This window comes from Silurus aristotelis, assembly GCF_946808225.1.
Source record: "Silurus aristotelis genome assembly, chromosome: 9".
Lineage (NCBI taxonomy): Eukaryota > Metazoa > Chordata > Actinopteri > Siluriformes > Siluridae > Silurus > Silurus aristotelis.
Window position 1 is genome coordinate 20,402,518 of NC_139582.1, and position 12,500 is coordinate 20,415,017.

Below are 12,500 nucleotides of genomic sequence, written 5' to 3' on the forward strand. Positions count from 1 at the left end.
TTGCAGTTTGATCCGCACGCATCTTAATACGACGAGGGTTTGGCGCCCCTGAGGGATTTCGCCCAGCTCAGGTATTTCTTTCCTCGCCATTTATACATCTTTCTCTCTCTCTCTCTCTCTCTCTCTCTCTCTCTCTCTCTCTCTCTCTCTCTCTCTCTCTCTCTCTCTCTCTTTCTCTCTCTCTCTCTCTCTCTCTTTCTCTCTCTCTCTCTCTCTCTCACTTATTCTCCCTCTCACACTCTTGGAAAATTTGGAAACTCCTAGTGGTGTCGTTCTTTTTGTCTATTTACGTCCAGCCGTTTTTTTGCATCCGTCGTGTGCACAACACAATGTGAATACATTAGTCAAACTCCCCCCCCCCCCCCCCCCCCCGAAACGGAGTCCAACGAGCACCGTGCCGTTTTCCGACATCCCGTGTCCTTCAGCACGAACCCAACCCTCGCACTCTGCTGTTTTTCATTTTCGAAATAACATACGAGTTGTCTTGTTTTGTCTGTGGTTGTGTTTATGTCTGGTTTTTATTTATTTAATATTATTATTATTGGATCGGAGACTTCAGCATTTTGCCAATTTGTTTTTAAAATGGATGCATGTTCCTGAACTGAACACATTGTGTAAAAAAAAAAAGCGCACATCCATTTTTTTATGATTAGTATTATTTCCCAATGCGAGGTGTGAGAACTTTCTGTATTCCAGTTCATCAGTGAACGACGATGACGATGAAGTGATCGATCCTACATACGACCCTTGTGAAATTTTTCTTTTTTCTAGAACTGCTTCAAATGAACTTCAAATAAAAACGCACACAATTTGAAAGAGAAAAGTGAAAAATACGGAAGGTGTGTAAATATCAAATTTGTTATTGTTGTTGTACTTATTATTTATTCATGTGATTGTAAAATCAGGACCTCTCCAGCTACGTCCTGCGTCAGAAGCATCTGCCTATGCGATTTTAAAGCGGGTTCTTTCCGCGCTTAAAAGGAGAACGAATGTTTGGAATATGAAAGGTGGCCGGAGATGATTCGGGAGGCTGCGTGGAGTCGTAGACACAATAGTTAGCCGTTCGGAGCAGGCACCTGAATTTTCTTATCAGTGGGGAATTGCGTGGCTCGGAGAGGCTGCCAATATCTTCCCTGCTGCTGCTGGGAAATGCAGTGAGAGTTTGCTACACACTCACACACACTCACACACACACTCACACACACTTTTAAGACGTACAAAACCAGAGCCGCACAAATGTGTCCCAATCTTTGAAAAACAAAGGGGAGCTTTTGATCTTTTCTTATGGTTCAAACCCCCCCCCCCATGTGTGTGATATGGCCAATGTGGTGGGAATGCCTCCTCTTAGACACTCACACACACACACACTCGCACACACCTATACAACACACACTGTCCAGTGCACAGTTTTATTGTCCTGTCCATCCCTTCCTAACACTTTTACTTGATGAGTTTTAAACAAAAAATCGGACTCGTCGATCAAAAGTCAAAACACACAGCACACACACACACACGCACACGCTAATACACACATGGACAGGAGTTGACAACTTCCTTTTTTCCCCCCACTTTCCTCGTCTCTTCACTCTTTACCGCAGGAAGGATTTGATTTGACGAGGACTGCGAACACCTCGCTCGCTTCATTTACAATGTTTTTTCTATCAACAACGCCAACGTCTTTATCTCCGGGCTTGACAGCACGAGCAGATAAGCGACGTCCTACCAGAGACACGCGCTGCCTCTTTAAATCCCCCTCTTTCTCCATATATCTTTCTCTCCGTTGTCTCATTATAAACCCCCCCACCCACCCTTCTCTTTCTCTCTCTCTCTCTCTCTCTCTCTCTCTCTCTCTCTGTGTCTCTCTCTCTCGGTGTCACTCGTTCTATCTCCTCCTCCTTTCGCACTACTGGCTCGCCCTGATTTGTCCCCTCCCTTCTCCCTCGGCTCGATCTTTCCGTTCACACACACACACATACAGCCTCTTGTCCAGCTTCCGATTGGTTACCCGGGCACCAATCTGACTCAAGGAACGCACAGGGAAGGGGAGGGGAGGGATCGGGACTGCGTATGCAAAGCCTCGCTTCATATTCATGAGCACCAATCGTGGCTTTAAGTCCTTGATTAGAAGAGTGCAAGAGCTTTTGGTCCCAACTGGCTGTGCCTATAGGCTTGTCACTGGGAGAGAACCACGACTCTACGCGTCCTGTTAATTGCGCCGCTTAAGTGACGGGACTGCACGAGGAGGACGGGACGAGATCAAGAAGGAGGAAGAAAGAAAGACAGAGAGAAAGAGAGGGACACATATATATAGAGAGAGAAAGAAAGAAAGATAGAGAAACTTTGCTTTCTAGAAGCCCGAACTCAAACGATGGTCACTGAGTGCAAATGGATTCAGTAGAACTTTCGATGCCTGAGTGTTTCTCGTTGCACTCTGAACAAGAGTAGGTAAATTTTACACCTTTTCCTCCTTTCTTTCTGCTTGACTTCTTTCCTTGTTTTGTGGCTCATGCTTGTGTGTGTGTGTGTGCGTGTGTGCGGGGGGTGTGTGTGGACTGTCAACAATATGTGTGTACTACATGCACTTCATGTCATTGACAAGCTGGAAGAAGATTGTTGTGGCTGTCAGGTAGCGGGAGCCTGCATGCGTATGGCTGAGGGTCCGTGTGTGTGTGTGTGTGTGTGTGTGTGTGTGTGTATGTACATGTAAGTGCGGTGTACCTGTAAAGCTGCAGTTGCAGCCTGCTTGTTCAAAGCCGGCATTAACGGGACGGGACGGGACAGGGAAGCGGTTCCTTCAGCGTGCAGGACGCTGCTTGACAGATGGGAGCGTGAAAGAGGGAGAGAAGGAGAAGCGAAGGAGGAGGGGAAGAGAGCAAGGGAGAGAGAGAGAGGGAGAGTGGTTGTAGATGGAAGCTTATATTGCAGACCAGCCGCTCCGCATGTGGCCCCGACCGTGGCATTAAAGACAGCACGCTGTCTCGAAGATCAGGATCGACAGCAAGAGAGAAAGAAAGAGGCAGAGAGAAAAAAAACGGAGGGAAGAGTCCTTGCTCAGTGTCCTAGCAGTCTGAAATCAATGCTCTGTCCGTCGTTTTTTGTCTTGGCATTTTATTCTATTTATTTTTTACCAAATAGGCACCTGGAATGTGCCTCCAAACTTTCCATAGACAAATTGTCATCATTATTATTCTTGTTATTATATTGATTATTTGTATAATTTTTATTTATATTATTATAATTATTATTATTTCCTTTTAAATTCTAAAATATTTTTTTTTTATGTAGCCTTGTTGCAGACATTATATATTTTATTACATTTCTTTTTTACATTTCTTTTATTGATTTTATTATTGTGGATTTTTTTTTCTGCGTGTTTACATTTAAACTCAAATTCCCAAAAATATATAAACAAAAAGGAAAGAAAAAGAATACACCCCCTGACTCAGGGAGGGTTCAGGTGGAGATGGACGAGACTATGACATTTTATTTGTTGTCTTTATGTCTCATTTACGTCTCATCAATGTGGAATAAGTGATCAGGAATAAGAAATTAGTCCCGATATTATTTCAGGATTGATAAAGGAAAAGAAAGGAAGGAAGGAAGGAAGGATAGAAGGATAGAAGGAAGGAAGGAAAGAAGAAAGAAAGAAAGAAAGAAAGAAAGAAAGAAAGAAAGAAAGAAAGAAAGAAAGAAAGAAAGAAAGAAAGAATGAAAGGGTATATTCTAATTAGCAGTATCTTGTCTATCAATATATATATTGTTTGTGTGTGTGTGTGTGTGTGTGTGTGTGTGTGTTTTTTTTTCCTCAACACGAAACCAGGTTATCTGAGAAATTTCCCTTGAACTTGTATAAAACTTTAGGATTTGGAGATTTTTGTTATCAGTAATAAACGATTCGAAATGTTTTTCCTCGCATGGAATCGTTCCTCCGTCTCAATCCCACAATTCCGTCTTTTTTTTTTCTGTCTTTTTTAACCGTTGGCGTGTTCATTACACGAACGGATTAACGGCTGATGAGAGTAAATTCCGAGATAACACTATCGCATTTCCTCACCCTTCACCCTTCTTCACCTCTTTTTTCCCCCCTTTTCCTCCCTCCTTTCCTTTCTTTTCTATCCCTTCTTTCTTCCTTCCCTCGTCGGCTGCTTCCTCTCCGTTTGATGTTTCCTTTTACATCCAAATGATCTGGTGCTATTCTAATGACTCTATTAATGCTAGTAATAACAACAAGTGGCGGTTTAGCTATTATCATAATTACACACACTTACTTGCCCTGCGTGTACATTTCATTTGCATGCTCTTTTTAATGCGTGTTGCCGAGCAGCACCGCCAGGCCTTTTTCTTTTGGTTTTTTCTTACTTTCTTTGCGACTTTCAAAAAAAAAAATTTCCAAGCTGATTTCATATCCTTTATTTATTTATTTATTTATTTATTTATTTATTTATTTATTTATTTATTTATTTATTTACTTATTTATTTACTTATTTACTTATTTATATAATTTCAGTTGGTTTGCCATTCGATGGGATTCGATTGTAGATCGTGTTAGGAAAGTGAGTTCTTCTTTTTTTTCTTTTCGCTTTTCTCTTCTCTCTTTTTTTTTTTTTTTATTTAGGGTTTTTTTTTTGCGGTGTGTCTTTTTTTTCTCTTCTTTGTTTTCCTTTGCTTTACTTTTTTAAAATCCGATCCATTCTGCTGTCTTTTTTTGCGGAGTGTTTTTGCGTCGTTGTTTCGTTGTTGTGTGCGTTCGTGATTTTTTGTGTGTGTGTGTGTGTGTGTGTGTGTGTGTGTGCACTTTGTGTCTCGAATGTGTGATATTTCCAATCCAGAAATCTCAAGGTTGCATTGCAAAGAAATACAACAAATTGCAAAAACACACATATGTACGCATATATACACACCTTACGAGATAAAAAAAGAAAAAGATCTCTCTCTCTTTAAAAAAAAAAAAAAATATACGTAAAATTTTTCTTCAAATTCTTCTGTTTTTTACTTCTTTTTCTTCTTGTAAATATTAGACAGCAGCAAGACTATAATTAATATCACATTCGTAATAATAGTCAGTACAAAAAAAATGATCGTATATAATATATATATAAACATATAAAAGAGTTTTTTGTATAAAAGACACCTTTTTTCACCGTAGATAAATTTTTTCTACATATATTTCTTCCCCTTTTTAAATTTTTGTACTTAAAAAATTGGAATTAGATGTATTTAATAAAACAGCGTTGTCACCTAACTACCGTTCCACCCTCAGTGCTTATGTCTAGTGCGAACCGCTCTGTCTTTAGCGCTCAGATGATGTGAATCGAACCTGCTGTCGAACGAATTCAGCGTTTCCACCCTTTCTGTCTCGTGGCTTTTCTTTTTCCTGACTGCTCTTTTTCTTGTTCACTCCGGCTTGGGCTCTCACGAATAAAAAGTTTTTTTTTTCCCCCTAATGTTATATCAACCTTTTCTTTTTTCATGTGACAGAGGGGAAAAAAGGAGGGGTGGGAGCGAGGGATAAAAGCCCCCGAGGCAGGGATCAGCGAATGAAAGGAGATTGCGTAAATGAAATTCCTTTTAATCTCCTTATAAAATCATTTACTTAATTCTTCTGTCAAATGATGTCAATATGCACGCCGCTGATTTATTTCTTTCTCTCTCACACACACACACACACACACACACACACACACACACTCATACACACACTTGGTGTTTCTGGCACCGCTGCTTTCTGAGCACTGATTCAGCTCTCTCTAGGTCCCCTGTGTAAGAGGTGTTATCAATGTTGAGTGTGTGTGTTTATATGTGTGTGTGTGTGTGTGTGTCTGAAGCCCCCTTGTCGATTTTTGTCTGGACACTCTTTTGTCTTAACACTGTCCTGCTTAGAGGAGACTTCCCCTTGTTTGAAGAGGGTCTGAAGCCTTCCAAGGGTAATTAACTCGAGTTAAAAGAGATGCACTCTTCCCCCCTTGCTATCCTTCTTTCTTTCTCTCATCCAGTCTCTGCCTTTCTGTCTTTCGGTCCCACCAAAAAAAAGAATGGCAGTAAACTCAATGGCGGGACGTGCAATTTTTTTGGGATCCTTTTGTTATCCGTAGGTCTAATAAGTGCCTTTTTTTGGGTTCACGCACACATTAAAACGCAGAGGGAGAAACACACGCACACACACACACACACACACGCGCAAACACACACACATATAAACACACATTGTCAATTTGTGTGATTTATGTTTCTTTCCTTCATCCGTCTTTCACTGAAAAAGTGTTGCTTTTGGAAACGAAGCAGCTGAGACACACACACTGCTGACCTACAGCTCTAATTAGCAAACACAACACAACACAACACAACACAACAAACTGCACCACTGCAAGTCTTTAACACTTAATTTCAAAGGCAGAATCTGTTACTGTTGTTGCAGTTTGTCTTCGTTTTCTTCTCTTTTTCTTGCACTTTCCTATTCGATATCCCATACACATGCACACACACACACACACACACACACACACACACACACACACTCCCTGTTGTCTTTCGATTTCTCCCGGTGTGCTGGTGTGTGAGGAGTGTGGAGTGTGTGGGGTGGGGAGTAGAGGTGCATCAGAGCTCGGAGCGTGGGACGATTGAGTTACAGCAGGTCAATAGAGACCGCGGTCAGTCCATAAGCAGGCTGCTGCACTCGGAGCCAGATAAGGGGGTAAAAATAGGGCTTTCGCTCGAAGCTGCGGCTCGCGTATGATTCTCCTATCGCAGACGGATTTGTCTGGACGTCGGATTTTTGAACTTTTTAAAATTTTATTTATGCCTAGACGTGATTTTTTTTTCCAATCAATATTGGCCTGGAAAGCAAAATGAGTCTGTTAAGCAATAGATGTGTGTATATGTGTGTGTGTGTGTGTGTGTGTGTGTGTGTGTGTGTGTGTGTGTGTGTGTGTGTGTGTGTGTGTATTTTTAAAGTGTGTAAGAGATCATGATTTCCTTTATATCTCACTGATCTTTGGATTTAATGATGAAATTGTCCTCATCCTGTAGCAGGAAAAAAAAGGCGTCTGTCTGACAGTGAAATATTTCACCTCCTCGTCCGATCATACTTCATTTGTGCGCATGAGTGTGTGCGTGTGGTGTGTGTGTGCGTGTGCGTGCATGTATGTGTGTATCGTTTTGCTGAATGTTCACTCCGTTACGATCTTGTTCATCGCTCCAGCAACTCCTCTGTTCCATCTTTCGTCTTTCCATTCATTTAAGGTGTTTGTGTGTGAGTGTGTAGAATATATACGTATATATATATATATATATATATATATATATATATATATATATATATATATATATATATATATATATATAAATAAATATCTGTCATATTTTGGAAGCAAAAAAGTTATGGTTTTATGGTTATTTATAAATTGTATTTATAATTAGAAGTTGGTCCTGTAGTTTTAGCTATTTGTTGGACATTTCAGAAGGTGAGGACAGGAGGGCCTGGCGTGTGTTCGGGTGCAGTGCAGAAGTGATATATAATGAGCAGATGTATTTGTGATTCGTTATGTGTGTATATATAGGTGTGTGTGTGTGTGTGTGTGTGTGTGTGTGTGTGTGTGTGTGTGTGTGTGTGTGTGTGTGTGTGTGTGTTGCCATGACTGACTGGCCGCTCTCGAATTTCTTTTTCCACAATCAAAAAGAATTCTAACAATGATACATCATTGCAATACATATTCCCTTTCTTTCTCTATCTATCTGTCTGTCTGTCTGTCTGTCTGTCTGTCTGTCTGTCTGTCTGTCTGTCTGTCTGTCTGTCTGTCTGTCTGTCTGTCTGTCTGTCTGTCTGTCTATCTATCTATCTATCTATCTATCTATCTATCTATCTATCTATCTATCTATCTATCTATCTATCTATCTATCTATCTATCTATCTATCTATCTATCTATCTATCTATCTGTAATTGCTCTATCTATCCAACCCAATTTATTTTTTGATTGGAGACCTTGCATGTGAATGTCCCTCCCTGTATATTATCGATGTGTGAGTGTATGTATGTAGATTTGTTTGTGTGTCTATCTATCTATCTATCTATCTATCTATCTATCTATCTATCTATCTATCTATCTATCTATCTATCTATCTATCTATCTATCTATCTATCTATCTATCTATCTATCTATCTATCTATCTATCTATCTATCTGTAATTGCTCTATGTTCATTCTGGCACAGAATTGATCATATCCATATACACATTATGTATATTATTTGAGATGTGTGTATATGTGTCTGTGTGTCGGTGTGTGTGTGTGTGTGTGTGTGTGTGTGTGTGTGTGTGTGTATATTTATAAAGTGTGTAAGAGATCATGAATAAAATAAAAATAAGTGCATACAGTAATGACCAGTACATATATCAGAATTTGAAAAATTCTATACAAATAAATCAATAAATACAATAAATGTAATACTAATAAATAAAATAATCATAATCTGTGTATGAAACACACGTGTATACTGAAGAGTCACATTCCTGTAGAGAGAGACTCATGTGTGAGGTACGTCCCGTCCGTTCTTTCGTATTAACGCTGACACTCCATCTGTCTCGGGTGCCGGCCATGCCGAGGTGTGTGTGTGTGTGTGTGTGTGTGTGTGTGTGTCGCAGTAGCCCCTCCACCACTTAATTCCATCCTTTTCGGGCCCCGTAGGTCAAACTCGAGGTCTCTTTGTTGAACAATAACAAGGACCCCCGTTGACACGGAAGCATTTGGCCCCCCGATTATAATCTCGCAGATTAATACAGTGTGTGAACGTTCTGTGTGTGTGTGTGGTTGTGGCGTGTGGGGTGTTTGAATGTTGACCAGCGTGGTGTTTTTTGGTATTTTCCTATGGTTTTGCTGTTTGATTTCCGCATGCAAAGTGTATTGTCCAACGGCGTGTGTGTGTGTGTGTGTGTGTGTGTGTGTGTGTGTGTGTGTGTGTGTGTGTGTGTGTGTGTGTGTGTGTGTGTGTGTGTGTGTGAGTGTGTGAAGAATTTGTAAGGAGTGTGTGGCATGGCAAGAGCAAAAGGATAAGAACAAGGGAATAACAAAGAGAAGGAAAGATGTTTTTGGTGCTGTCTGTATTAGAACGACCGATAACTGTTTAATCAATCAACACAGATGGAACGACGACACATGATCGAGTCACGTGAGGGTCACACACACACACACACACACACACACACACACACACACACACACACACACACACACACACACACACACACACAGAGCTTAATTCGGCTCATTGTCCAGCATGTTAATCCTTGTTTAAGGAAAAGCTGTGCTCGCTTGTTTTGACAGGAGCGTAAAATTGGGGTTCAGGTAGAGCAGCAGTTGGGTTCAGCGTCTTCTCATCGTCTTTTCGCCGTCTTCTCTGCTTCTCCCCATTGTCTCCCGGTCGTCTCCGCTCCACTAACACTCGTATTTTGCTAAATTATTTCCTTTTCCTCTACTGTAAAATACATCAGTAATAAATATCTACATATAAATATATAATTAATGACAAATAAGAATTAAAGAGAATCTCTGAGCGTGTGTGTGTGTGTGTGTGTGTGTGTGTGTGTGTGTCTCCTGTAATGAAAGGTCTCTAAATGGGTGACCTTTTGCTAAATCCTTATAAGCTGTGTCTGAGTCGCACAACTACATATACACACACATATACAGCACACACACACACACACACACACACACACACACACACACACACACACACACACACACACACAGGCACACACGCAATCACAAACAAGTTTTTAAATCGTAATTTTTTTATGATCATATAATTGTTGCTTTAATTTTTAGTCATTATTGGATTATGAATGTGTGTGTGTGTGTGTGTGTGTGTGTGTGTGTGTGTGTGTGTGTGTGTGTGTGTGTGTGTGCCGTGCCTGTTCGTGCATGCCCCATCATGCATGCTTTTCCACGTTTTCGATGTTCTTGCCTACCGCGCTGAACTTTCCTTTTTTCCTTTCAGCTGAACTGCTTCTGCTTATTGCCTTTCTTTAATTTATTTTTAAAAGCAAAAAAAGTAAAAAAAAATTAAAAATTGGCTTTTGATGTCATTTTTTTTGCCCTCATGTGTATGTAACGGCAGGTTTCAAGAAAGATAGGAGACAGGACAGGGAATATTCGCCCTGCCTGAATTCGAAAAAAAGTTAAAAAAAAAAAAAAATTTTTAAAGGTGGCACTGGATTTATTTGAAATTTCTTTAAAATCCAAAAAGTCTGAAATCAGGTGAAGGATACTTTTTCCTTTCGACAGAGCGAAATAGAGCGATTCTCCTGCTTTTTTGTTCGAAACTAACAGCAGCACTTTACAAATGTTTGTGTGAATGTGTTTTTTTTTTTTTTTTTTTTTTTTTTACTCCCCATAATCAGACTTAATCCCATTCAGTCTAATCTCACAACACTGTTCTATTTACACTCATTATTCACAGCATTCGAATTCCAAGTACAGAATTCTCTCCGTTTCATTGCAGAAGACTGTGTAGTATCACTGCTTATAATCAGATGTAAAAAGTAGTTTAAAAAAAAGTGAGTTCACCCGTATTACTCAAGTGATTAGCATCATTATTCGGAGTCTAATGTGAGTGGAGGTTTTGGGAAACTCAAATTCATCGTAACAGAGAGGCCAAATTTCAGCACAGGGGTTTAAAGAGGACCTGAAAATCATGCTTGAGTAAACGTATGGCTACTTTCCTGCAAAACCTCCTCCGTTACAAGTTGTTAAAAGTCACTTCCAATTCCAATCTGGCTCAAGTTATAGTCTTAGTATTTGATTTTATCAGTACTTGAGTATTTGACTCACATTGGATGCAGGCTAAAAAGGTGCACGGTTGATTTGTGAGGTTTTATTTCTGAAAATAGAGATCAACTTGTACACCTCGACGCTGCATCGATCGGCATCAACACAACAGCCTCTTCAACGTGCCAGAATGTAACAAAGTTCAATTGGAAAATGAAAGTAAATCATTTCCAATCAGGTAAACCTAAATATTCAGAGCTGGCTGGGATTTGCTGCACCTCAGTCTCGGAAAAGCGCAATATTTTTATTCAACTTCTGCTGCTTCTCAGCAGTTTTTGGAACGTATTCGGGCTATTTTAAAGCTAAAAATGAGACAATAAGCATGAAAAACCGGCACACCGGCAGCAGATGCGAATAGAGAAGTGTTCATCAACAGAAGTGCAAAATATATATATATATATATATATATATATATATATATATTTATATATATTGCTTATATCTTTGCTACTCAGTAAATCTAGAAAGCAGCCAAACAATGACTTACGCAAGCGGCAAAGTAATATTGCTCAAATCCGAAGTCTACACACTCGCTCCGTACCTCCTGTACCCTCTCCGCTAAGACTCGTCCCCACGTCCTGCATTTTGTTTATCACAGCTACACACCTTGGGTGGTTATTTTAATTTTTTTTGTTTCTTGTTGTCCTTGTTCAGGGTTTACAGTCCGCAGGACAGAGGATGGTTGCGGCGAAGCGTCCCGCGTCCGTTCGTTTTGCATGCGGCTTTGCGCACAGCCCAATTAATTTGGATAAAGTTTGCCTAAAGATTTCACTGCGCTTGCATAAAGCCAGGATCTGTCACCTTTAAATTTGCCTAAGTCTTCCACAGATCGGCTTTTGACATTGATTGGCCTCCACTAGCTCGTCTTGTCTGATCGTCTGTGGTTGACTTTTTGAATGAGGTTTCTAGTGGATGTATTAAAAATAAACAAATCTGCGGCAGAGGGAAAAAAAAAGGAACGCTGGGTGCACTATTTCACGAATACCTTGACATGTACCAGGGACGTGTCTCATTTTTAGATAGATAGATAGATAGATAGATAGATAGATAGATAGATAGATAGATAGATAGATAGATAGATAGATAGATAGATAGATAGATAGATAGATAGATAGATAGATAGATAGATAGATAGATGGTTGTTAAAGAGAGAGGGAGAGAAGGGAGAGCAAAATGAAATAGAAAGGCTTTATGTATCTGTTTTAAGGTGACATCCGTGTCTGTCCCTAGCGAATGTCTTCTATTTGTTTATTTGTTTGTTTGATTTGTAAGGTATTCCTCATGGTATCTCTCTGTCCCCCATATCCCGTTTTTTCATTCCTTCTCTTGCTTCTTCCTTTTTGTTTTGTAGAATGAATGTATCAAAGGCCCAGGTTAATAGCGAAGATAAGTCCGGCAAATGCGGTGCATGGAGAATGCAACAGCATTACAACGTCGATACGCGTGCGCTCTATAACCAAAGGTAAGGAAGGAAAAAAAAAATAATCAAAAGCCAAAATCTGTACAAATGTTTTTTATTTACTTATTTATTGCATTCTTGTGATTTCATTTATTTTGCAGTTATTTTGCCACTGTGTGTGTGTGTGTGTGTGTGTGTGTGTGTGGTGCTGTGTGTGTGTGTGCTGGGAGGATAGTGTTTGGTTCTGAGCTACTGTGTTGACTGGCTTGGGAAAGAGAGAG

The 12,500-nt window shown here is 40.0% G+C and overlaps 1 protein-coding gene across 4 annotated transcripts in view; it reads left to right on the forward strand.

Moving 5' to 3' along the window:
* Positions 1-12,500, forward strand: part of esrrga (estrogen-related receptor gamma a) — a 136,864-nt gene that overhangs the window by 62,494 nt on the left and 61,870 nt on the right. For 2 of the 4 annotated variants that reach the window (XM_083550488.1, XM_083550489.1), the window contains exons 1-2: positions 2,109-2,441; positions 12,172-12,282. In XM_083550488.1, coding sequence (XP_083406614.1) covers positions 2,386-2,441; positions 12,172-12,282 — 167 coding nt within the window. In that variant the 5' untranslated portion in view covers positions 2,109-2,385. Of the gene's footprint in view, positions 1-2,108; positions 2,446-12,171; positions 12,283-12,500 lie in introns of those variants that run through there. The other 2 variants (XM_083550490.1, XM_083550491.1) reach the window with 2 other exon arrangements.